Raw genomic sequence first — 27,485 nt, 5'->3', positions numbered from 1 at the left:
GGAGACTCCGTAGGTCCAGACTTTGTTTTCTACCTGGAAACTGACAGCTCTCTGGAACTGTAGCAGAGAATATGGCACCATTTAAATTATTGAGACTGTAGGGCAAAATTTCAGGCCGCATAAAGCCAGAAAAATAGCCCCAGTGAGCTCTCTCATGATCAGTTCATTCTTCTGGGAAGCTCAGGAATTACTATGTCTAATGACTTTGCCAGTGGGCCTGGCCTGTGTAATTAAGATCTAAATATATCTCTATGTTCATTCTATAACTAAATTTCTTATCTGGACAAATGACCCATTTATGAAAGCTCATAAAATATCATAGGGAGTCATTACATACTTAAAAATCTCTCTAATAAAATGTACCCAAAGATGGTCATATCTGCATTGCTAATAATTTTCCAAAAATATGTCTTCCTATAAGTAACTAGAAAATACTGCATATTATCATTCAAGAGAAGAAAAATATAATAAAGGCCCATTAGTATTAAAAAAGTATCTTTCTTTGCTTTAATTTAGCAAAAATATTTGCATTTTTCTTCTGCCCTTTCAATTCCTGGATGTGATAGCAGAGCCACCATCACATCAACATAATCTTGCAAGCTTGTGCATTCACTGCAAAATGCAAAATGTCATGGCATTTCTTTATAAAAATATAAAACTTTTTTTTGATGGGGCAAGTTTTGCTTCACGTCAAAGGTAAATGAGAATCAAGGTTGAAATTACAGGCACTTCAGAATTCTGAATGGAAGACTGGAGCGACCAGACTAAAGGAATACACCATATATAAAGGAAACATTAACTCCAGTATTTTATTCCCCCTTAGTAACTTCCGAAGTTATTGATTAGTAGCTCTAATCTTATGAAAATGGTTCAATGTGTCTCATTAAGGATGACTTCATCTTACCAAATCATAACAAAGAAGGACTGGAGATAGAGATAGTAGAGGAGGATGAAGGAAGGAAGAGTTCCCCTCAGTTAAAAACTACACAAGGGAGGAAAGTTATATGTGATTGGGTAGCGTTATTTAATGTTTACTGAGAGTTCCAAGAATCTTTAGTGGGATTTTAAAAAAACGTGTAAGTTATCTGGTGATTTATGGTTCAATCTGAAGAAAGGAGACAAGATTCATATGTTTGTGGGATTTTTTAAAGTTCATAATAATCTATGCCTTCTAATAATGACTAAATTCTTGGAAGCCGCTCAGATCACTGAATCATAGTCTTTAGAGGTAGTTCTCAGAAATCACTCTATACGGCTCTCAACCTAAGAAGAGCCACTTGCAATTCTGACAAGAAACGATACCTCAGCTTTTGTCTCAGCTCACAAAGAAAAGCACCTCACCAATTGACTTCCTCACCAGGTAGCATGCCCATGCTATTATATATGTATATATGTTAACATACATGTGGCTTATATCATCCAAGTAACCGAAGTCAAATGGTCATTTAATCGAGAATTGAAGGCACCACTGAGCAGCTGAGTCAAGCCTAACCTGAGGTGATATATATCATTGGATTTTTTTAAGTATAAAAGACTATGCATTTCTTTCACTTTGACTGCCACTTGGAGTTAAGTTTCCTGTAATTTGCAGCATAGGACACTTTACTGATATAAGGGTCAACATCAGTAGAGGGATCAGAATTGCAAAAGTTCTTAGTTTGAAGAATCAGTAGTCTAAAACTCTTGCTACTCAGAGTGTAATCCTGAGACTGTCAGTATTGGTATCATCTGGGAGCATGTTAATAATACAGAATCTCAGACCCCAACCCAGACTCACTGAATTAAAATTTTCATTTTAACAAGATCCTCTTGTGGCTTGTCTGCACATTTATGTTCGATAATTATTCTGGCCCCAATTTTTGGAATATATTGACTGTGAATCTAAGCTGTAGAAGTGCCATAGACAGGTAGAAACAGATAAAAATGCCCCACTAGGGCCGGGCGCAGTGGCTCAAGTCTGTAATCCCAGCACTTTGGGAGGCCAAGGTGGGCAGATCACGAGGTCAGGAGATCGAGACCATCCTGGCTAACACAGTGAAATCCTGTCTCTACTAAAAATACAAAAAAAATTAGCCGGGCGTGGTGGCGGGTGCCTGTAGTCCCAGCTACTCGGGAGGCTGAGGCAGGAGAATGGCGTGAACCTGGGAGGTGGAGCTTGCAGTGAGCCGAGATCATGCCACTGCACTCCAGTCTGGACGACAGAGCAAGACTTCGTCTCAAAAAAAAAAAAAAATTAACAACTGAGTCTGTGATGATGTGAACAATGCCCCACTAGGAAACAATTGAGTCTGTGATGATGTGAACAGAAGGACACGTGTACTTATCAGGATAAGAGGAGTTAGGTGTTTAAAAAGGGTAGTAATGTTAGAACATACAAGTGTAGAGCACAGGCTTCGTCATCCAGTCTCCTCCTGGTTATCTTTAACCTCTGTGTAGCTTTTCAAGATCTGCCACTTCAGGTATCCATGTACGTGAAAATAACAATCCCCTACTCCCTGCCTTCCCCAGGTTGGAATTAGTGCAATGATATCATGAAAATAGATCCTGAAGTAGAATTATTTTCTGTTTACTTACTTCTATATATGTCCACAGATCAGTAACATTAGCATCACCTGGGACCCTGTTAGAAACATAATTTCAGCCTGCCCCAGAGAAACGGAATCAGAATTTGCATTTTAGCAATATGACCATATGATTGGATACACATTGACTTTTGACAAGTACTGGTCCATGGCTCTTTGTGAACCAGGGAACTCCCTATCCCTGGAGAAGTTTAGATGATGCTTGGGTGAGCCCCTTCAAAAATGGTGGAGAAGGGGAACCATACATGGCACATACGGGAGTTAGAACAAATAATGACAGGGGCAGTTGCAATTCTGAGTTAGATATTTGTTCTTCCAAAAAAACACTGAAACAAAGTTTAAAGTGATCTGGGGTGGCCAAAGGAATAATTTATAGGTTTTACAGCTGAGTGTGAACTAGAGATCCCATGAAGATACGTTAGTTCCAAGAGGAACACATTTTGTCGGGTGGGGAAACTTTGGGCAGTTCTTTGGATCTCGTGGGAAATAAATCTCCAGTCTTGTCCAATCATTGGTTTCTTACTTGTCCTCAAATAGGTTCCTCAATTACATTAAGTGATGTTTGCTACTAATGAAACTGTCATTTTGCATGTTGAAGGATGTGTCCCACTTTTAGAGAATCCCAAAAATTTAAAAACAGTGGAGGCAGAGGAAAAGTGATGGGCAGCAATCCTTCCACATACTTTAAAGGAATATAACACTTGGCTGCAGTAAGTTTTATCTCCAGATATAGATTGTAACTATATGGATAATGTTTATTTTGTTTGTCCTTAATCAAGATGCAATCATAAGATTGTGATGAAAAATTAAATTATTCACTTTGTGAAATTAAACTTTTGATGAAGTCAAAGTCTAGCAGAACTAGTAGCCACTAAAATTATTCAAGTCAAGACTTGCTTCATCCATTCAGCCATCCATTCCTCCATCCATCTTTTCTTCCATCCATCATCAATTTATCCATGCAATAAGTGACCTTATGACCTTTCTAATAAGAATAACAATCTAGTGTATGGACTGAGTTAAATCCCTAGGAGTGGAAAGAAATTCACTCTCTACTCTGCCGTAGTGAATTTTAGGTTTGTCACATTTTGCAAAACCGAATCTGTTCATCTTTATGGTTTGCTCATCTCCCAGTGTGGGAGCCAACACTGGCCCGCAGAGCATTTAGTGAATGGCCAGCTGCTTGCTCCCCTCCTTGTGGTTGCTGGTTGGATTAATGCAGTGAACACTGAGAAATGTGGAGAAATAACTTACCTCCTGGGGCCTGAGCTGTCATATCTCCTTGCAGACTGGCTGCTCCCCATCTTGTTCTTGTTGCTCATTTCCATAATAGACTCCAGTTGATAAAACTCTTCACAGTGATTGATGGCCCACAAAGCACAGCCATTTTCAGGCCATGAGTAGCAATTTTTAACTTGGGAAATATGACTACAATCAATTTCTTTCTCTTTTTCTTTTCTTGCATTCTTTTATTTTAGTCATTTCTATAGGGTGTGTCCTTTAGACACCCCATTCTTGGTTATTATCCCCTAATTAATTCCCTTGTTAAATATAAAGTGTGCATTAGCCTTGACTAATGTCTTCCTTTGTGACTAAGGAAAGAAGAATTTATTACCTTTACATATTGAATCAAGCTGCATAATCACAGTTCATTTGTTTAAAGCCCTCATTCTTCATAAACCATTCTAGAGTTTAGGCCCTCAGCAGCTGCCAAGAGGGTCTCACCTGACTTTCATAAATACGATATGGAGTCAGGTGTTTGCACATGTAATTAGTTTAAAAAGGGGCTGTATTGGCTGGGCCAGGTGGCTCACGCCTGTAATCCCAGCACTTTGGGAGGCCGAGGCGGACAGATCACGAGGTCAGGAGGTCGAGACCATCCTGGCTAACACGGTGAAACCCCCATCTCTACTAAAAATATTTAAAAAATTAGCCAGACATGGTGATGGCCACCTGCAGTCCTAGCTACTCGTGAGACTGAGGCAGGAGAATGGTGTGCACCCAGGAGGCGGAGGTTGCAGTGAGCTGAGATCGCGTGCCACTGCACTCCAGCCTGGGCAACAGAGCGAGACTCCATCTCAAAAGAAAAAAAAAAAAAGTGGCCATATTCATGTGGGAACCCATCTCTTCTTTTATGTAATGTTTTCAAGTTCACACCATGAAATCATACAGGGGATGAAATGGAATTGCCGAATTTGTAGAGAGAACATGATGACATTTTAAGGGATAAAACGGAGGTGTCAAAAATCTGCAGGCATAAAATCTGCATATGTGTTGGTAAACTAGCAATCTGCTCCTTCTCCAATTATGTGGTTCTGCGACAGATTAGTAAACATAGAAAAGAACCTTAGCTCATCCCAGGGAAGAGATTGTGCTGGATATGAGAGGAATGCAGTCTAGGCTACAATTATCTGGTGCAGCTGGACAAAAAAATAAAGGGAAAAAAGCTTTGATTAGAAATTGATAGTGTAATGGTTCACAAAGCATGGTCCTGGGCCAAATATGGGGAGCTCACGCCTGTAATCCTAGCACTTTGGAAGGCCGAGGCAGTGCTTGAGCTCAGGAGTTTGAGACCAACCTGGACGACACAGCAAGACCTCATCCCTATGAATAATAATAATAAATATTAGATGGGTGAGCCAGCTTGTGCCTGTAGTTCCCAACTACTGGAGAGGCTGAGGTGGGAGAATCACCTGAGCCCCAGCAGTGAAAGTTGCAGTGGTGCATGATCGCACCCTTGTCCTCCAGCCTGGGTGACAGAGTGAAACCCTGTCTGAAGAAAAGAAAAAGAAAAAAAGAAAAGAAAAGTGTGGTCCTGGGAGCCAGCAACAGCAATATCAACAGGGAGGTTGTTAAAATGCAAATTCTTGGGCTCTACCGCAGACCTACTGGATGGCAGACTGGTCGTTGGGCCCTCCAGGTGATTCTGATGCAGCTAAAGTTTGAGAAACACTGTAACGCGGAGCATAGTTTTCTTCTCTTTTTTGGGAGAAAGTCACACTAAATCTTCAGTTCGAGGACATGTTTAAGGCCGTTAAGATCTGGTAGGTGGCTCGTAGAAGGGTTTTCACAGTGTGGATGCTGAAAAAGAATTCTCGTCTCTAACCAGTTCTTTCTCAAGGACCGAGGATGCTCCAGATGGATTCTCTTTCCCTTCTTCCCTTGACCTCACTGACTTTGTTCTGCAGTGGAAAGTGCTTAGAATTCTGAGTCACAGGATCGGGGCTTCTGTCTGAGCTTTTCTCCTTAACCACTGTATGACTCCGGGGAGGTTACTCACCCAGTCTGGGGATAAGAATAATAATAATGCCTTCTGTCAGTCTTACTTGGTTATTATGAGAGACAGTGAAGCCCGTGTGAAATCATCCTGGAAGCTGTAGAATTTACAAGGTGGTATCTTTCTTCCTACTTGTTAAGCTTTAAGAGGGGAAGAGCCTGATTGCTGGAGCTCCTGGGTATTCTGTCCATTTCTATGATCTTCCAGTAAATATTGTTGAATGTGTATTCTCTCTCCCTTCTAACAACTGTTCAGTGTATTAGCAGCCTGTCAGTGAGTCCTGGAGGAAGATTTGAGGCCAAGTTAGGTGAGAAATGGCTGATTGCTCTATCCATAGCACCTGGCCCCTAGGTTCTTTAGAACCTCACCACCTGAGCCTGTTAAGGGTTGGGAACTACTTCTCTCTGAGACCGTCTGTGTTTGTTGCTTTGTGATTGGTTAGTTGTTGTGAATGCATTTTCTTAAATGCTTCTCCTGGAAGTCAGACCTTCAACTTTCTAATTAAGAGATATTGGAAGGTACAACTTACTAAGAAAACCAGGGATTGACTCAAAACCAAGAATCCATAATAACCTCCACTTGGATTTGTTTAAAAACCCTTCAGAGGCACTGGACACATGAGAGACAGAGTCCCAAGGAACACTGCCTTCTTAAGGGGCCGCTCGCTGAATCTTTTCCCAGGTGTTTGTCCTTGGCAGCCCCTCCTGGGTTTTAAGCCAGGTCTCAGGGGAGCCTTTCTTCCTTCTTGTGGCTTTATGAAGATTTACCTGCTTTTCCTTCTCCTTCTTACCAAAACTATCTGGTTACGACCAAGTGCTCTGTTTCCTCTGAGGTTCTGCCAAAATAACCCTATAGGTTTATTTCACTTCGAAAGCTCTACTGCCAGCCACACCGAGGGAAATAACAATATCAAATGTCTTAGGTTGGTTTCCTCAGAAGTAGACTCTGAGATAAGGATTTGGGGGAAATAGATTTATGATGAAGTGGTCCCAGGAAACATAACAGGTGAGATGTGAAGAAGCAAGAGTGAAAGGAAGAGTGGGTATTGGGGCAAATCCCAGGTGATTGCCCAAGGCCATGGGGTTGCTCTCCAGACGGTGAAGGTCACCCTTCAACATTGTCCCCACCAGGGCAAGGGCAAGGAATTTGCACCCTCCCATTCCTCACCCATCAGTCATTGGTAAAGGGCTGCCCCTGGAGAGCATTTGATTCCCAAGCTCTGTGTGCACTATAAAAGTCAGCTCCAGTTTCCAGGGGGCAGTCCTCTGTCAGTCACTGTGAGGGGGGCAGATCATGGACAGGGGTACATGGGCTTTTGGAGAAGGATGAGGCACCAACTGTGTCCCTTAGAGCTATGCTGAGGAATGCTCCCAGGTGCATCTGTCCTCCACAGCTCCTGCAATCAGCCCTGTGCTCTTGTCCCCAATTCCTGTGTGCAAGAGGCTTCTCCTTGTCATTTAAACCCTTTCTTCTGCCCAGGAGGCCCCCCTATCAGGGTCAGTTAGGCCTGGCAATAGCCATGATCTGTGGGCTTTTCAGTCTTGAGTGGGTAATTTACTTCTCAGGGGATTTGAAAAGATTGCCTCTTATGTCAATTTTCCTCGGGCTCTGCACCAGCAAAGTCACCTAAGGGCATCCCCCTGCACTTCCCGCCTCTTAGTGCCAGGTATGCAGAACGTGCCTGATACGTGTTCCTTAATTACAAGGAAGATGGACAGGGGATACTTACAAAATTAGAGGTGATTAAGGTCATTGAAGGGTCACCATTTGGGGAACATTTTGTTCCGGTAGAAGCTTTCATATTGCACAACTGATTTGCTGTTAATATGAGCAGGGATTTTGTTTTATTTTGTTTTTAATCTTTGTTTCTTCCCTTTGCTTCTATATAAAGAGAGTTTATAGATGTAAACATTTTAGAACAGAATGCACATTCTCTTGGGTTCAGCAGGTTTATGGAGACCTGTTCTCCTTTTCACATATGTATAATTTACAGTAAGACATTCCTACAAGTCACACAAGCAAGCTCAGGCAAAAATCAAGTTCTTCCATTTGCTAGTTCCAACATTTTGCATCCTAATAAATTCATGGTGAAACTAATCCAGCTGTCTTCTCGGAAAATAAAAAGTTTGAAAGAGGGCTGCTACTATTCAAGGCCATGTAATAGTTTGTTTTGTACTGCATGGAGTTGAATGGTTATAAACATGAAAGCAGCTGGCAATAAATGACTTTACGACAGCTCTTTCAAAGGTATAATGAAGAAAACGAAAAAAAACCAAGTTATTACTTATAATTATAGTGCCTCGGTGAGCTCACACACTGCACTACAAACACTTCACTGCCCGTTTCTATGTGATCTCATTCACAGTCTCCTACAAATAACCTTGGCCTTTGGGTCAGTTAGCCTTGTGGGTGAGATGGGCACTGTAATAGTGTTTGCACTTTTGAATGCAGTTTTTGAAGGAGATGGCATCCTTTTACCACACTGAATTATTGACTATTCTCCACTATTAAAAAGATTTTATATTGAAAGAAAACTTTAAGAGGAGCAATTTGGTAGTATTTTTTTAAATTTTAAATGTGCTTTTTCTTTAACCTAATGGTTAAGTGGGTTAATTTTATTTCTGGGAATAGATCCTACCAGAATACATTAGGTAGAAACATCTAGAATGTTAGTTGTAAGGCTAGATATGGTGGTTCATGCCTGGAATCCTAGCACTTTGGCAGGCCAAGGCAGGAGGATTACTTGAGGCTAGGAGTTGGAAGCTAGCCTAGATAGATAATGAGACCCTCATCTCTGCAAAAACTTTAAAAAATTAACCAGGCTTAGTGGTGCATCCCTATAGTCCCAGCTACTTGAAAGGCTGAGGTGGGAAACGTTTAATAGTTTCAGTTTGAGGCTGAAGTGAGCTGTGATAGTGCCACTGCATTTCAGCCTAAGCAATAGAGTGCCATCCCATCTCTTAAAAAAACACAAGGGTGTGGTGGCTCATGCCTGTAATCCCAGCACTTTGGGAGGCTGAGGCAGGTGGATTGCTTTAACTCAGAAGTTAGAGACCAGCCCGGCCAGCATAGTGAGACCTTGTTTCTACAAAACATACACAAATTAACCAGGTGTGTTGGCATGCACCTGTAGTCCCAGCTATTCCAGAGGCTGAGGTGAGAGGATCACCTGAGCCCAGGGAGATTGAGGCTGCAGTGAGCCATAATCCTGCCACTGCACTCCAACATGGGTGACAGAGTGAGACCCTGTCTCAAAACCAAAACAAAACAAAAAGAATGTGGGTTGCCAGGTTGCATGTTACAGCAAAATTTACACACAGCCTACATATTCATCAATGTGGCAGTAGTTAAATAAACATAGTATAATCATGCCATAGACTAGAATGTGCTATTAGAAACATATGAGATAGATCAATATACACTGACATTGAATGATCTCCTAAAACCTTCTACATGAAAAAAGGCGAGCTCCAGAACATAAAAACCAATGTAAGCTCCAATTTGTGTAGAAGAAAAATATGGCTATGCTTGTAGAGATCTTATAGCTTAATCATTTATTCATTTATCCACTCAACAGATATTTATTGAGTTCCAGACACCATTCTAGGTGCTGGTGATACAGCAACAAACAAAGCAAAGGTCTTCCTGGGAGTTTGCATCTCAGGAAGGAAGGAATTGAAGTTGGGGAGACAGTGAACAAGCAAACAACTGTGTGTCAGGTGGTGATGGCAGTTGTAAAGAGATACAAAGCAGGCTAAGCAATAGAGAGTAATTTAGCTGGAGGCTAGGAAGACCTCTTTGAAGAGGTGACATTTGATCAAAGATCTAAAAGGAACAAGGGAGAAAACCAGGGAGTATTTGGGAAATGGAGTGTGCAAGACAGAGGTGACAGCAAGGCCAGCGGCCCCAGAGTAGAATCATGCTTTGTGCATTTGAAGAACAAAAGGAGACCAATGTGGCTGGAACTCAAGAGCAGGGGAAAAGGGGAAGGGAGGGGCTAAGGAAGCAAGGATTGGAGGTCATGGTTGTGACTTTGAATTTTATTAAAGTACGATGGGAGGTGATTACAGGGTTGAGATGGGGAAGAGGACATGACACTATTTAGTCTTTAAAAATGTAAATGAATGCAGAAGGATTCTCACTCTACTCTTGGCAGTGAAGGCCTCAAGGAGGGTGTTCTCAGTGAATTAGAGGAGAGGAAGCATGTGGCTGTAAGAGAATGTCTTGTTTTGAGCCTTGTATTCATGTATTATTTGTATAATTAAAAAATAGAATCAATTACTCTTTCTACGAGATAAAGACATCCTGTAGTATTCCTTTCTGTGACCTTGGACGAGTTTTCTTTCTTAGCTTCTCTCCTCTCCATGTTTATAAAAAGCGGGCAATCTGGTTTTGATCACAGGCTTGTTCATGGGAATGAATCAGATAATGCACATAGAGCTCTGAGCCCAGTGCTCAGCACATTTCAGTAATTCAAGAAATGACAACTATTATTGCTGCAATGCTGCTGCCTCCCATGTCCAAACACTGTGAGGCATTCAGGATACTATAAAATTGCCTGTCTGTCTATCACCTTTATCTTGAGCTATAGAGAAGGATAAGAGGCTGTTTCATAGCATCCCAGAATTTAATAGCCAAATAAGCCATGTAGCCAGCTCTGCTCCTTTTACAGATGGGGATACAGAGGTGCTGAGGGCATATAACATTGGCTCCCAGAGGGGATAAAACACAGCTCTCAGCTGTGAGTGCTTTCCATGTCATGCTTGGCCCCACTTTTCCCATGCTTTTCCATGCTATATGCAACCTGGCAACCCACATTCTTTTTGTTTTGTTTTGGTTTTGAGACAGGGTCTCACTCTGTCACCCACGTTGGAGTGCAGTGGCAGAATTATGGCTCACTGCAGCCTCAATCTCCCTGGGCTCAGGTGATCCTCTCACCTCAGTCTCCAGAATAGCTGGGACTACAGGTGCATGCCAACACACCTGGTTAATTTGTGTATGTTTTGTAGAAACAAGGTCTCACTATGCTGGCCAGGCTGGTCTCTAACTTCTGGGTTAAAGCAATCCACCTGCCTCAGCCTCCCAAAGTGCTGGGATTACAGGCATGAGCCACCGCACCCTTGTGTTTTTTTAAGAGATGGAATGGCACTCTATTGCTCAGGCTGAAATGCAGTGGCACTATCACAGCTCACTTCAGCCTCAAACTGAAACTATTAAAGTTTTCCCACCTCAGCCTTTCAAGTAGCTGGGACTATAGGGATGCACCACTAAGCCTGGTTAATTTTTTAAAGTTTTTGCAGAGATGGGGGTCTTACTATGCTATCTAGGCTAGCTTCCAACTCCATGTGCTCGTGCTTTCCATGTCAAATCTTTAATTCCTGCATCAGTATTTTCCAAACTTTGGTCATTTACATCCCATCTTCTGGTTTACCTAATATTCTAATTGACCCTTTAAGCAATTTTATTTTCAAAGGAAACTTTGTATCATTATCATAGGTAGAAAACAAGTATCACTTATTATAATAGATTATAATAACTTATAGTTTTAGTCACATTTATATCATTGTCATTGCTACAGTAATGCTATATAACCAGCCACTCAAAAACTCAGTAATGTGCAATAGTAAGCATTTCTTGCTTACATGGCTATGGGTTGGCTGGCGCACAGCTGATCGAAGGCTGGGTTTACTACATCTACTCCACTTGTCTCTCAGCCTCCCTGGACCAGTAGCTACATGAGGCATGTTCTCATGGTATAGTCTTCTCAGTGTTCTCCTCCAAAGACAGGAATGCAAAAATTTAAACCTAAATGGCATGTCCATTATTATCCCATTGGCCAAATCAAGTCACATGCTCAAGTCTATCATCAGTGGGATGAAGAAAAATGTATCCCCTCTGTCTTAGTTAGCTCAGGCTGCTATAACAAATACCATAGTCTGAGTGGCTTAAACAACTTATATTTCTCACAGTTCTGGAGGCTGGGAAGTCTAAGATCAAGGTGCTAGCGGGTTTGGTGTCTGCCAATAGCTCTTTTCTTGGTGTGTAGACTGCTGTCCTCTTTCTGTGGCCTCAAATGGTGGAGAAAGAGATCCTCGCCCTTATGTCTCTTCTTCTAAGGGCACTGATCCCATTCACTCATCCCCTAATTACCTCCCAAGGCTCCACCTCCTAATGCCATCATATTGTGAATTAGGTTTCAGTGTATGGATTTAGGGGATGGACACAACATTGCATTCATACAACTCCCCTCGTGGAGTGTCTTACTTGGTTCAGGATGCATAACAAATTACTATAGACTGTGATTGAACAACAAACAGTTATTTCTTACAGTTCTGGAGGCTGGGAATCTAAGATCAGGGTGCCAGCATAGTCAGGTTATGGTGAGGGCCCTCTTTCAGGGCTCAAGTTGCAGACAGCCAACTTATCCTTATATTCTCACGTGGTGGAAAGAAGAGCTAGGTAGCTCTCTGGCCTCTAATGTCCTCTAGTGGCACTAATCCCACGCATGAGGTCTCGACCCTCATGACCTAATCACCTCCCAAAGGCCCCACATCCAAGCACCATCACAGTGGAACCAGAGCTTCATCGCATGAATCTTGTAGGGTACACAAACATTCAGCCTATTGCAGAGGAAGTACAAAATTATATGGTAAAGGGTATGTATAGAAGGAGGGATGAAGACTTGGGAAAAATGTAAATATCACGTTTAAATGGGTAATGACTATCTGTTTACCACCTCAAAATATCTTTCATACTCCTAGAGTTAGGCATACCATGGTTTGAAAGTGCTGAAGTATACCGCATCCCAGTTAAGGGCATGATGGCACAACCCACTATGCTGATAACCAACATGTAAAGAAAAGAGTAGGGCCAAGCACAGTGGCTCATGCCTGGAATCCTGGCACTTTGGGAGGCCAAGGCAGGAGGATCAGTTGAACCCAGGAGTTTGACTCTAGCCTTGGAAACATAGTGAGACCTCATCTCTACAAAAAATAAAAACAAATTAACCAGATATGGTGGTGAATGCCTGTAGTCCCAGCTACTTAGGAGGCTGAGGAGGGAGGATGGCTTGAGCGCAAGACTTTGAGGCTGCAGTATGCTAGGATTGCACCACTGTACTCCAGCCTGGGCAACAGCATGAGACCCTGTCTCTGAGAAAAGAAAAAGAAGGAAAAGAATGATATTCTGAATTTCATTGTTTCTAAGATGCACATGTCCTCATATTCTAATTTATTTGAAACTAGGATAACTCTTATATTTGGGGTATTTTACAATCACACATAGTTGTGATAAAGTTTCTCTTCCTGTATACATGCACATTTGGTTGTCATTTCTGGAGGATTGGCTGGACAACTGCAACCCCTTGACTTTCAGCTAACCAACCAATTAGGGGGTACCTGAGAAGGAGGTATGTGTCCTGGCTGTTGTCTGAAACCCTTTGTTGACAGCTCTGGCATGAAAAAATAAAGAGCTACCCACAAAACTTTCAGAGAAGGTGTTAGTGGTTTGGAAGAAAAGTGCAGAGCCAACAGTGGCTCACTCATTAAGGACTGGAGCAACACCATCATTCTTGAGGCTATGAGGATAAAACTGTGGAAAACTCCTATCTATGACTCTGAGTTGAAAAGTGATTCATAAGTACCGGATCCTAAATGTGAGGAAGTTTTAGGAAACAACCAATTTATCTCCTTTCTATCCATGCTCTAGAGGAAGATGTACTTAAAAATTATCTACATAAATCAACAATAGGAACTTCAATAAGTATGCAATGAAAATCCTAAATGGTAAGAAAGCATGCATTATGTTTTAACTGATGGAGCTTTCTCTTCTTAGTGGTCCACAAAGTAACACAAAATAATGGTGTTTCTTACAATTGACAGCTTGCCTGATTCAGTGAAATGTGATATATAATTAAAAACACTTAAATGGAAGGTATATCTGGTAGCATGATTTTGCTTGCAAATAATGGGAAATCTAACTAAAACTGACTAAACAGTAAGGAATGTGTTGGCTAAGCAATTGAAAAATTCTAGAGGTTAAGAGCACTTTATAGTTAATTTACACCAAGAGGTCAATGGTGGTCAATAAACTCTTCGTCTTTCTATTCTTGTGGCTATGGAGAGGAAGGTGTGCTGCTTATTTAGGTCCATTGGCCCCTTCCCATGGAGCTGAAGGTGGAGTCCTTTCTACCCAGACTGTAAGACTGCTGTGTAAGAGTGGATGGGATGACAATGGATAAGTAAGAGAGAAAGAAATTCCCATTTGCAGAAATGCTTAAACTGAGAATCAAGGCTCAGAGAAAAGCAAGTGGTAGGGATGATGGCTTAGGGTTTGTTGTGTATGTTTGGACACACTGTTAGTGTCAAGACAGAGAAGGCTGAGAAGCGTTTCCTTCCTTACCCTTAAATTACTTAGACAGAAAGGGAGGAAATGAAGACAGACTTTCAAGGGAATGGGACAGAGTCTACAGCTTTAAGGATTTCAATGTTTTTTTCAACTCTGCTTGATGCCAACATGTTGGGCTATAAAAGTATTTCCCACTTGGTGACCCAATCTATAATTTCACATGAGAAAGAATTCTCCACTCTAAGTCATTTTTCTTTTAAGACAGGGTCTCACTCCTGTGGCCCAGGCTAGAGTGTAGTGGTGTAATCATGGCTCACTGCAGCCTTAGCATCCTGGGCTCAGGTGATTCTGCCACCTCAGCCTCCTGAGTAGCCTGGACTACAGGCATGTGCCACCATGCCTGGCTAATTTTTTATATTTTTAGTAGAGGCAGGGTTTCACCATGTTGCCCAGGCTGGTCTCTAACTCCTGCTCTAAAGCGATTTGTCTGCCTCGGCCTCAGATGATTTTATTTTTGTCTCCCTAGAATTTCTGATGGCTGGGTGCTCAGGCCTGATTAGCACGGAGACATATTGCTCCTGAAGTTTGCTGGAAGGAGAATCTGGAGCCTCACAAATGGGGTTGCTAATGTCATTCTCCAAATTCTAGAGGTGATTGCTGAGTTATGTGCACACCTGGCATGGGTTTTGGTACAATTTATCATTCCTCCATGGGATAGTATTTACATGGAAGGTCATTATATTAAATGCAGCTTTGAAATAAAGAAATCTCATGCTACTCACTTCTGATGGCCCCATCAGAAGTTTATTATGGCAAAGAACACAAATTATGTGTGCAAAAGTCATTAGTTTGCTTGTTCACTTGCTCTTTCTCAATCTCTCTCTCCCTGTCTCTGTCTGTCTGTCTCTCTCTCTTGAGTAATAAAAAATGATTAATGGAGTAGGCTTAGTTTCGATGAATTCTGTGTGAAGTTATTTTACATCAAATGAATTTTTTTCCATAATACTCTATTTCCATCTCTGCTATACCATTGCCTTTTTGTTTGAATTAATGCAATAATATTACCAAAGTCATCCTCCATTACACTACCATTTGCTTTCACATTCAAGGCAACAATGTCATTTCCAGATGAAACTATTTATCCTTGTTAAAACAGACAAGGCAGTTGATACATTCAGACTCAATTACTAAGTTGCATGATTGATTCCAAGATAGAACTAAGAGCTAAGGCAAATGAAACTTGTCACTAACTGCGCAGTATGTTTTTCTTCTGCTAGATCTGATGGAAGAAAGATACACATAGCTGGATCTAAGAGGGAAGCAAAAGGGAGTTAGCCCAGATCAGTTCCCAGGAAACAGACTCTAAGAGAGAGTTTAGAATGCTAGATGTTTATTAAGGAGTGCCCTTAAATCAATACCTGGGAAAGAGAGAGAGGAAGCAGCAGTGGACTGAGGGAGAAGGTGAGCTGGATGTAAGTCCAGTGATGGACCCTACTGACTGAGTAAGGAACTCTGAAACTGGAAGGACCCTTCAGTGTTGTACTGATTAGCCAAGGTGGCCAGGCCTTGTACCACTTCGTTGATCAGTTGTTGGTGTGAACTGTCCTGGGCAGGGACATGATTCTGGGTGAGGTGGCTTTTTATAGCTGAGGCAGTCCTTGAAAAGGTTGATAGTTGAAGGTTGTCTGCTGGGTTCTAGGTCCTAGATTCCAGGTCAGTGATTCTCAACCAGAGATGATTTTTTCCCCTGGGGGCATTTGACAATGTCTAGAAATATTTCTGATGAGCACAACTGGAGAGATGCTACTGATATCTAGCTGGTAGCATCCAGGGGTGCTGCTAAACTTCCCATAATGCACATAGCCTCCAATAACAAAGAATTATCTTGTCCAAAATATCAATAGAGCTGAGGTTGGGAAGCCCTGCTCTGGAGCAACAGAACCTGGTGGACATCACAACTTCCACGCCAGGAGTCATCACTAATCAAGGTATTACTACTTCTCAGACACAATGCTCATGTTCTTTATTTCTCTTACTCCTCCTACAAACCCTTTGAGGCAGGCCTCAGAGTTTCCATTTACTAAAGAAAAAAACAGCACTCAGAGTAGTTCAGTAAACTGCCCCACATTATAAACTGGAAGGACACCAAGAAGTGAGTTAAAGTGGGTCATCTTGTTGAAAGCATTTTTCTATCTTCTGACTTTCCCTTTGAAAGAGTTCAGAATATACAACCCAAAATATGCCCCTCTGGCACATTGACTATTTTGAGTCAAAGGCACTTAAAAAAAGGGCAGGTGCCAAAGAACACTCTTGCAGTCCTTTTTAAAAGGAGGAGATAAAACTTTCCACGTGAAATATATCCTCCCTGTACGAGCAGAAAAGTGTCATTCTTATCATCAAGGATGGGAAGTTGAGGCCACTGGAAATCTGTCCAAACACACCTTGTTAAACTAACGCTTGTCTTTCTTCTTACTTCACCCAATTAACTACCCTAGCCCAAGCCCCTTTACCTTGTCACATCTTCATAATCTACTACTCTTTGCCCAATTTAGTATGTAAGTGTTTAACTGCATCTTTGAGTCATCATTTTCTTATGAAGCATCCAATGCCACATAAAACTTGAATTAAATAAGTTTGTATGGTTTTTTTTTCCTGTTAATCTGTCTTGTGTCAATTTAATTATCAGCCACAACTGAAAAACTCTAAGAAGGTAGAGGTAAAATCTTACCTTCCCTACACCTTGATGGCTCAATGCAGCCGTTCTCAAACATTTATTTTTCTCTCCAGACATGAGATATATGATGCTCACATGTTTAGTTTGCTTCCATGGAATTCCCGGGGCTCAAGCTGTAAACTCACTTTTATCCCACTTAAAAGGTACAATGGAACATGGCTGGCATGGCACAAATATAGGGATGACTCTTAATCCTCTCTAATTTGTATTTTTAAGTAGACTATTCTTGAACTCTAAGTCCTCTCTAATCGTAACAAATATACAGTAAGCTTGCAGTTGATCTTCAGAGTAACGTCTATTGGTAGTCTTGGTGAATGCCCGTAAAGAGACTTTGCGTTACACTGTTGCTTCATGATCTGTATCACTGAATGATTAAATCAGTCAAGAACATTCTTCAGATGTTATTGGTACCTCAAGAACCCTCAGAATCAAAGCATTGACTCATAAATTTAATTTAAAAAGAGCAGCTACTATGTTCCAGAAACTGTTCTACTTTCTCTTTATAAACAGTAGAATTTACTATTAATAGTAAAGGCTTCCACAGGAACAGAAAAAAGCATATATCGCTTTACAGACATACAGTTGGGAATAAACAAACTTAGGCTGTGTAATAGCGTTAATAGAAATAAAAGGCAGTATACATTTAGCCAAAAGATATGAACAAAAAGGACTTAAGTATTTTATTATTATTGACCTCAATAGTAATGTTAGTTATTATGGTCCATAGCAGCTGCAGTTTTTAGATTCTAACATAGTGCCAGTAACTTAAAAAATTCTGTCATTAATTCCAACAGCACATTTCTTTTTTTCACTTTGTTTTATAGATTTAGGGGGTACAAGTGCACTTTTGTTACATGAATATACTGTGTAATGGTGAAAACTAGGCTTTTAGTGTAACCATCACTCTAACAGTGTACATACACTGTACCCTTCAGGTAGTTTCTCACCCCTTGCCCCCTTCCACCTTTCTGAGTCTTCAATGCATTATTCCACTCTCTATGTCTGTGTGTATTCATTTCTTAGCTCCCACTAAAAATGAGAACATGTGATATTTGTCTTTCTGTGACTGAGTTGTTTCACTTAAAGTAATGGTCTGTAGTTCCATCTATATTGCTACAAAACACATGATTTCATTCTTTTTTGCGGCTGAGTAGTAGTCCATCTGCCATCTTTTTCTTTATCCAGTTCTCCACTGATGGACACTTAGGTTGACTCCATATTGTTACTATTGTCAATAGCACTGTGATAAATGTAGGAATAGAGGTTTTTTAAAAAATAATATTTTTTTTTCCTTTGAGTAGATACTGGGCAGTGAGATTGTTGGATAGAATGGTAGTTCTATCTTTAGTTCTTTGAGAAATCGCCATACTGTTTTCTGTAGAGGTTGTACTAATTTACGTTCCCACTGACAGTCCAGAAGACATTTCTGTATGGTGGGCATTATCTCCATTTTGCAATTGAAAAATACAGACTAGAAAGAGTAAAACAATTTGGTTGAATTTACACAGAAATCCATTGGCAGAGAAAGTTGCCACACCCAGACCACTTTCTATAGCTAGAAAACGTAATTTAGAGTGAAATGTACATTTACATTTGTCAATTCATTTTTTTCAATCAAATTCTTTAAACACTGCAAAGCAAAATATGGCATAAGCAGTAGTGTGCTGGTAAATGTTTAAAGACTGGCTGTCAAAAAAGGGGTATGTTTTATATAAGCTTCTTTTAAATTTTACTGACATAAAGAACATGTAGCATACAATTTACATATTATAATAATAATATAGGTAATACTCTTTATTATACATTCTAAATAGTTGATTGATTTTCATAGAATGCTTTTGTTGAATTCTACCTAAAATGTTTATCCATAGCCAGTCTGTGATTTTAACTGTCTCACAATATGGGTCATGAATGTTAATTGATGTTTTCAGATTTTAAGCAACTGATGTGACATCATGTACCATGGAGCTGGGAAGAGAGACTTGTGTAGTATTTCACTGTACACATATGACAGACATACGTAATCTCAAGAGCATAGGTAATAGTCAGATGTGCAAAGTAATTAGAAAGGGATGAGTTCTGACTATTGGTTATCTGTGTTTTGATATCATTTATTTCATTGTAGGTTTATATAATTTAATTTCTTAATAATAGCTGTTTAACAATTTTTTCACAAGATTCCTGACAACTTAGCAGATGGTTCTTGTGAGCTGATGTAGCTGCTGATAGGGAACAGTTACCAGCTAATCAAATATCCCCATTTCCAGTGTCCCCTACTCCAACTCATAGCTCTGAATATGTAAGTAGAGGGCATCCCATTATCAAGCAAATTAGATGTTGAGATAGATGGTGTTGAGTAGATTTGTTTCTTTAATATTTATTGTTATTTTTGTGGTTTATTCACAGGCATTTCCCTGCATCTCAACAGGCATTTATGGTAAGTGATACAGCTTTTGATGATGTTTGTATTTCTTTATTTTGCTGTTGAATGCAGAGATTAAGTGAAAAAATAAGAGGTTCTCTGATTAATATATTTTGCTGAGATTTAAAGAGACTAAAAATGCTGGTCAAATCCCATTAAAGAATGTCATGAGGCTATTCAGATTCTTTTGTGTTCTTGAATTTTGTTGTATTGGGTATCACATGAAATTATTTGATACATGTGGCTTGACGTTTTTTGTTAAACAAAAAATTTGGTTCTAGTAGGATTGACCTCTAATATTTCTTTAATGAAATCAAATTTCTTCTCAGTAGAAAGCATAATGTACATAGAGTTGAGCAGTATCATTAAATTGTTGCTATTTACAAAATAATAGAAAAATTAAAATGCATACATATGCATGTATCTGTGTTTTCAAATTTTAAAAAAGCCCAAAGAGTGACTTTTACTAAATATGAAGAATTTTAATAAACTGCACATTTTTTTTCTGCGTAGTGATGGATTGTTTTAAGTAGTGAATGCTTCACTTACAGATAGAAGCAAAATATTTTTTAATCACTTGTTTTCACTAGCCTAAATCTCTCTAAATATTCTTCCGCCTACCTGCAAGAACGTTTTTTATAATTTTTTTCAGACCATTAATAAGTCTGTTTTATAATATTAAGGATTTTCTGATCCAAGTAAAATAGATTACATTCTTTCTGAACTCAAACTTCTCACATAGAAGCTGTCAGCTGAAGCATAAAATATGTATAAATCTAATATATATGTATATATTTTAAATTCATTATAACAGTGAAGGACCACCTAGATTGATGTCAAATGTAGGAGCTTTATTATTTTTTTTCTGAATCTGGTATTTCTTTTGAAGATCTTGAGCAAAACAAAATGGGAAATGTAGGCCTGAACCAAATTAAGTGAGAAAGTATTTTGTCACACTATTTAAAAATTTAAGGTGTGCCTTCTTCCTCTCCAGATTCCCCTACAGCCTGTCTTTGTGGGAACAGGATGAGCACTGGGCTGGAGGGGGCTAAACTAGACCATCTGCACAATTATCCCCATCATGGCCATTCTTTCTGCCTTACAAATGCCCAATAAGAAACCTTAAATATTTGCTTAAAGGAAGTATTAGGTACAAAGTTATGCCTGGCAAATACCCTAACTCTTTATTTCGCCTTAGTCAAACCAAACTTCATTGCAGAAATGGTTTTTATTATAAGAATGTTCTTTCATTGCAGTCTTGATTTTCCTTGCCAAAAAAACAAATAAACAAAAACCTAACTGCCTACACCAATACTATGTACATCATTTTCTATGTTTATTACCTTGTCAGAGAGTTGAAGTATGTTTTGCTTCTGAGAATCTTATGGTAATGTGTAAAGAGCCTCAAAGAGGGAATTGATGTAATATATATGGTATACTATAAATAGGGGAGTGGTGGGAAAGGAAAACAGCAAAGTAAAGGAAGATAGGAAAGGACCATAAAATTAGAGGCTCCAATATGATCATGTCAATAGATGCAGAAAAAGCAGTTGATAAAATCCAGCATCCTTTATGATAAAAACCCTCAACAAAATAGGCAGAGAAGGGATTTACATTAAAGTAATAAAAGCCATAAATGACACACCAACAACCAACATCATCCTGAATGGGGAAAAGTTAAAAGCATTCCCCTTGAGAACTGGAACAAGACAAGGATGCCCATTTTCACCACTTATATTCAACACAGCACTGGAAATTTTAGCCAGAGCAATCAGACAAGAGAAAGAAATAAAAGGCATCCAAGTGAGAAAAGCGGGAAGTTAGACTGTTGCTATTCTCTATAATATGATCATTTACTTAGAAAACCTAAAACTCACACAAAAAGTTCCTCAAAATGATAAACGAATTCAGTAAAGTCTCAGGATACCAAATCAATGTACAGAAATCAGTAGCACTGGTATAAACCGACAACAACCAAGTTGATAATCAAATCAAGAACTCAATCCCTTTCACAAGAGCTGCCAAAAAAAAAAAGATAAAATATTTAGAATTATACTTAACCAAGGAGGTGAAAGATCTCTACAAAGAAAACTGTGAAACACTGCTGAAAGAACTCACAGATGACACAAACAAATAGAAATATATCCTATGCTCATGGATGGGTAGAATCAGTATTGTGAAAATGACCATACTGCCTACAGATTCCCACCAAAATACCATCATCATTCTTCATAGAACTAGGAAAAAAAGCCTAAAATTCATATGGAACCAAAAAAAGAGCCTGCATAGCCAAAGTAAAATTAAGCAAAAAAAAAAAAAAAAATCTCGAGGCGTGACATTACTCAACTTCAAATTATACTACAGGTCTATAATTAACAAAACAGCATGGTACTCCTATAAAGTAGGCACATAGACCAATGGAACAGAAAAAAGAACCCAGATATAAAGCCAAATATTTACAGCAAACTGATCTTCAACAAAGCATACAAAAACATAAATTGGGGAAAGGATATCCTATTCAATGAATGGTGCTGGGAAACCCAGCAAGCCACAAGTAGAATGAAACTGGACCCTCATTTCTCACTTCACACAAAAATCAATGCAAGATGGATCAAACACTTAAATGTAAGACCTGAAACCATAAAAATTCTGGAAGATAACATCAAAAAAACTCTTTTAGACATTGGCTTAGGCAAAGAATTAATGACTAAGACCTCAAAAGCAGATGCAACAAAAACAAAAATAAATAATTGGGGCCTAAATTAACTAAAAAGCTTTTGAACAGCAAAAGAAATAATCAGCAAGCAGACAATCCCCAGAGTGAGAGAAAATATTTGCAAACTATGCTGTGACCAAGGACTAATACCCAGAATCTCTACAGAACTCAAACATATCAGCAAGAAAAAAAAATCCCATCAGAAAGTCGGCAAAGGACATAAATAGACAATTCTCAAAAGAAGATATACAAATAGCCAACAAACATATGAAAAAAATGCTCAGCATCACTAATTATCAGGGAAATGCAAGTTAAAACCACAATGAGATACCATCTTACTCCTGCAAGAATGACCATAATTAAAAAGTCAAAAAACAATAGATGTTGGGGTGGATGTGGTGAAAAGAGAACACATTTACACTGCTGATGGGAATGTAAATTAGTACAACCATTATGGAAAACAGTATGGAGATTTCTTAAAGAGCTCAAAATAGAACTACCATTTGATCCAGCAATCCCGCTACTGGGTATTTACCCAGAGGGACAAAAGTCATTATATGAAAAAGACACTTTCACATGCATGTTTATAGCAGCACAATTCACAATTGCAAAGATGTGGAACCAACCTAAATACCCATCAACCAATGAGTAGGTAAAGAAAATGTGGTATGGATATACCCCATGGAATACTACTCAGCCATGAAAAGGAATGAAATAATGTCTTTTGCAGCAATTTGGATGGAGCTGGAGGCCGTTATTCTAAGTGATGTAACTTAGGAATGGGAAGCCAAGTATTGCATGTTCTCACTTATATGTTAGAACTAAGCTATGAGGATGCAAAGGTATAAGAATGATATCATGGACTTTGGGGACTTGAGGGTGAAGGGTTGGAGGAGTGTGAGGGATGTAAAACTGTCTATTGGGTGCAGTGTACACTGCTTAGGTGACAGGTATACCAATATCTCAGACATTACGACTAAAGAATTTATGCTTGTAACCAAAAACCACATGTACCCCCAAAAATATTGAAATAAAAATAAAATTTAAAAAAAGTTTAAAAAGACATTTTATTTAATCACTATAATACAAAAAAAGCAGAAGAAAACACATTTTCCAATACAGTAGCCATAACTTAAAAACAGTCAAGTATCTCATGAGATCTATAATATGATATTTATCTACCTATACTTCATTAACAATTCATCATTCACTTAAAATTTGTTCAACACACAATGTAATAATTTAAACACACACACAAAAGAATTGCTAGGTCATATTATATGGATATGGTTAACTGTATTGTGAAACACCAAACTGTTTTCTAAAGTGATTGAATCAATTTATACTCCTACCCACTCTACCCACTCCGTTTGAAGATCACCATGTTCCCTGTCCTCCCCAGTGTCTGATATTGCCAGTCTCTAAAATTGTTGCCAATTTATTGAGTGTGAAATTTTATCCCAGTGTGGTTTAAATTTGTGTTTTCTTGATTATTAATAAAATGAGCTTTTTAAATATCAAAAAAAGAGTCTCCAGAGTGGACAGTAAGAACTAACTAAATCTAGAGTGGATCATGTTCCATTTTAATCTGTGAAGAATAGGGATTTCACCCTAGAGAGAGCAATGTGGTTCAAAATATAATAACTGGTTCAGTACACCATTGTGGCAAATGGGAGGGAAACAGCAAAGATTGCTGGGCATGGCAGCAATAGAGTGAGTCACGTTAGCTGGCTTGGAGGGCTGTCACCAGGCAAGTTTAGTCATTTTCACAATGCCAGGTCAAAGAAAACACTTCTTAAGTCCTGGCTAGTTGACTCTTTCCCCTCTGTTTTTTGGTAAATTTAAAAGTGAGACTGATATACATAAAGGTCATGTGCCATATTGGTTTTGGTTAATCCCACTGGGGTTGAAACCTAGCTTTCCTTTTAGCTTCATAACATCCTGTTTCAGTAACTTTAGATGGCTACATCTCTGTGGTTTATAGACCATTCAGCATTATGCAACTTGAAAATTACTTCATATGTCCTGCATTAGTCCACTGTCATGCTGCTGATAAAGAAATACCCGAGACTGGGCAATTCACAAAAGAAAGAGTTTAATTGGACTCACAGTTCCACAACCCTGGGGAGGCCTCACAATCACGGCGGAAGGCAAGGAAAAGCAAGTCATGTCTTACATGGATGGCAACAAGCAAAAAGAGAGCTTGTGCAGAGAAACTCCCGTTTTCAAAACCATCAGATCTCATGAAACACATTCACTATCACCACAGTAGCACGGGAAAGACCCACCCACATGATTCGATCATCTCCCACTTAGTCCCTCCCACAATATGCGGGAATTATGGGAGCTACAAGAGGAGATTTGGGTGGGGACACAGAGCCAAACCGTATCATTTATGGTTTATAGACCATTCAGCATTATGCAACTTGAAAATTATTTCCTATGTCGCTGGTGAAGTTAAAGCTTTCTTAGTCCTTGCTTCTTTCCCGGGATCTGTATATTACAGACTAGTTTTCTTTATTTTATTTGGAGCCCTCCTCCTCCTTCTCCATTAACCAAATAAGTTTTATTTCATCTCTTTTTTTTTTAGGGTTTGAGATAATATTTTATTTAAAGAAAGTGATCCATAGCGGAAAAGAAAAATTTTACAAAGCAAACACAACTCCCAACATTTTTGTAAGTCACACTAGAATGAGGTAGATAAGGTTTTTAGAATCATTTCCTGGTTATACTCTTTTTCTTTCTTGTTCCGTATTCCAAATCTCACTAGATTTTTTTTTTTCTAAAATATCACTTGGTTCATGTTTCCCATATTCCCAGGAGCCTTTGATCATATTCTATGGCTTGCAAATTGATATTCACTCTTCCTAGCCTGAACAATGGGCACTTTCTATATCTCCGTAAACTAGTGCTTTCAAACTGTGTGAGAGGGAGGGAAATTGGTGTGCTAAGGATGTAAATTGGTGTGCTAAGAAATTTATATATACCTTTGCCTTTGAATCTTTAAAAGGAGGATTTAATTTGCAGCAGTTCTTGAAGTTACTTGATGATAGAAACTATTATATCCTCAACCTTTCTCTGGACTAGTGTTTTCTTCAGAATATAGTTTGAAAAATTTCATGGTGCCCATCCATCATGGTGATATATTCTGTGACCCACATGTACATGATCTGATAAATATAAGAACTTGCCATTGCACAATGAGGTCCAATCTTGGGTCCCTTCCTGAAACTTACTCCTTAACACCTCTTCTCCAATGCACACACACCAAATTCACACATACCATCACCACCAGTGTTGTTTATCTTACGCCCCAAACAGAAACATGCCAAGCATATTTAAGCAGACTGAAACATTTTTTAAAAGTTTTATTTTAGGTTCAGGAGTACGTGTGAAGGTTTGTTACATAGGTAAACCTGTGACACAAGGGTTTGTTGTACAGATTATTTAATCACCCAGGTATTAAGCCCAGTGCCCATTACCTTTCTCTGCTCCCCTCCTTCCTCTCAGCCTCCACCCTCAAGTACACCCCAGAATCTGTTGTTCCCTTCTTTGTGTTCATGACTTCTCATTATGTAGCTTCCACTTATAAGTGAGAACATACAGTATTTGGTTTTCTGTTCCTATGTTAGTTTGCTAAGGATAATAGCTTTCAGCTCCATCCATATTCCTGCAAAAGACATGATCTCATTCATTTTTTTATGGCTGCATGGTATTCCATGGTGTATATGTACCACATTTCCTTTATCCACTCTGTCACTGATGGGCATTTACGTTGATTCCATGTCTTTGCTTTTGTGAATAGTGCTGCAATGAATAGTCACATGCATGTGTCTGTATAGAAGAATGTTTTATATTCTGAAAAAAATTAGCCACAGTAGTGGGTGCCTATAATCCCAGCTACTCAGAAGGCCAAGGCAAGAGGATTGCTTGAACCTGGGAGGCAGAGGTTGCAGTGAGCCAAGATCATACCATTGCACTCCAGCCTGGGAGAGAAAAATTAAACTCCATCTTAAAAAAAAAAGAAAAAAAAAAAGAATGATTTATATTCCTCTGGATATATAACCAGTAAATAGAATTGCTGGGTCACATGATAGTTCTGCTTTCAGCTCTTTAAGGAATCGCCATACTGCTTTCCATAGTGATTGAACTAATAATTCACACTCCCACCAACGGTGTATAAGTGTTGCCTTTTCTTGGCAACCTTGCCAGCCTCTGTTATTTTTTGACTTTTTAAGAATAGCCATTCCGACTGATATGAGATGGTGTCTCACTGTGGTTTTGATTTGCATTTGTCTAATGATAAATGCATTGAGCTTTTTTACATCAGCTTGTTGGCCACATGTATGTCTTCTTTTGAGAAAAGTCTGTTCCTGTCCTTTGCCTATGTTTTAAGGGGTTGTTTTTCTCATGTAAATTTGTTTAACAGGCTGAAACTTGATCTGCAGGAAGTCTTCCTTGAGCATGCCAACCCTTGGTGGTCATTATACTTTCTGAAATTCTTTAGCATTTGTGTCAGGATGATTATCAATTGCTTCCTCATATTGCTCCATAGATTTCTGTTTATGTATTCTGGGCTCACAGCCGGTTTGGAATTTAAAGAGCAGGAATTCACTTCTGCATATTCTTTGCACACCCATTGCCTAGCAAAGCACTGTGTCTGTAGGAGAAGCTCAGCAAATCTTTGGTTCATGACAGCAGTAATGATTGTAACCCAAATTGTTGCCTAACTGAAGATGTAGAAAACAGAATTCTTGATTGGCAAAATAACAGGTAAAGAAAGTTACCCGGTTGGTATTTTCTTAATGGACAAACATCTCTATTCTAGGAAAAACCAATGCGTTTTTAAAAGGCATTCTCAAACTGGAAATGTTATTTGTAGGTATGGCAGTGTCTACCCTGTCAAGGTAAAATGGAAACTCAAAAACTTATTCAGTTAGAGAGCCAAACTAAATACAGCATTTTACTTCAGTTAAACCCTTTGTGGTTTATTACAGCCCATGGAACAATGGTCACTCAGGAACATACAGGTCAGCTGGCCATCCAGGAGACCCTGTTCTGACTTCTTCCAATGTACACCAGACCCAGCCCCTCTCTCCAGTAGCTGCAATTTCTCACACACCTGTTTGCTTTGGAGTTACCTTCACTTTTAAATTTATGCCCCATAAATTCACTATAATCCTAGTTCTGCTATAACAAAATTTTGAGGATGGCAGAGCTACCTTTCAAATGGATTTGGTTATTTAATCACTGAGATGATTTTATAACAGGATAATTTCAAGAGTAGGCATACCCATTTCCTGCAAACTCGGACCTCAGCATCACACTCACAGTGTGCCTGGGGGACCTGGCCAGGAGCCAGTACTTTGGGGGTGCTCAGGACCCTGGCAGAAGCTCTCCTAGCCTTC

The 27,485-nt window shown here is 39.4% G+C and overlaps 1 protein-coding gene across 5 annotated transcripts in view; it reads left to right on the top strand.

Annotated features, from left to right (window-relative positions):
- Positions 1 to 27,485, top strand: part of MACROD2 (mono-ADP ribosylhydrolase 2) — a 2,124,972-nt gene that overhangs the window by 1,467,131 nt on the left and 630,356 nt on the right. For all 5 annotated transcript variants that reach the window (XM_037985372.2, XM_007960545.3, XM_073008401.1 and 2 more), the window contains exon 7: positions 19,346 to 19,376. In XM_037985372.2, the coding sequence (XP_037841300.1) occupies positions 19,346 to 19,376 (31 nt within the window). The remainder of the gene's footprint in view (positions 1 to 19,345; positions 19,377 to 27,485) is intronic.

The sequence above is a fragment of the Chlorocebus sabaeus genome, chromosome 2, assembly GCF_047675955.1.
Source record: "Chlorocebus sabaeus isolate Y175 chromosome 2, mChlSab1.0.hap1, whole genome shotgun sequence".
NCBI lineage: Eukaryota > Metazoa > Chordata > Mammalia > Primates > Cercopithecidae > Chlorocebus > Chlorocebus sabaeus.
This window is presented reverse-complemented; position numbering and strand designations above follow the sequence as displayed.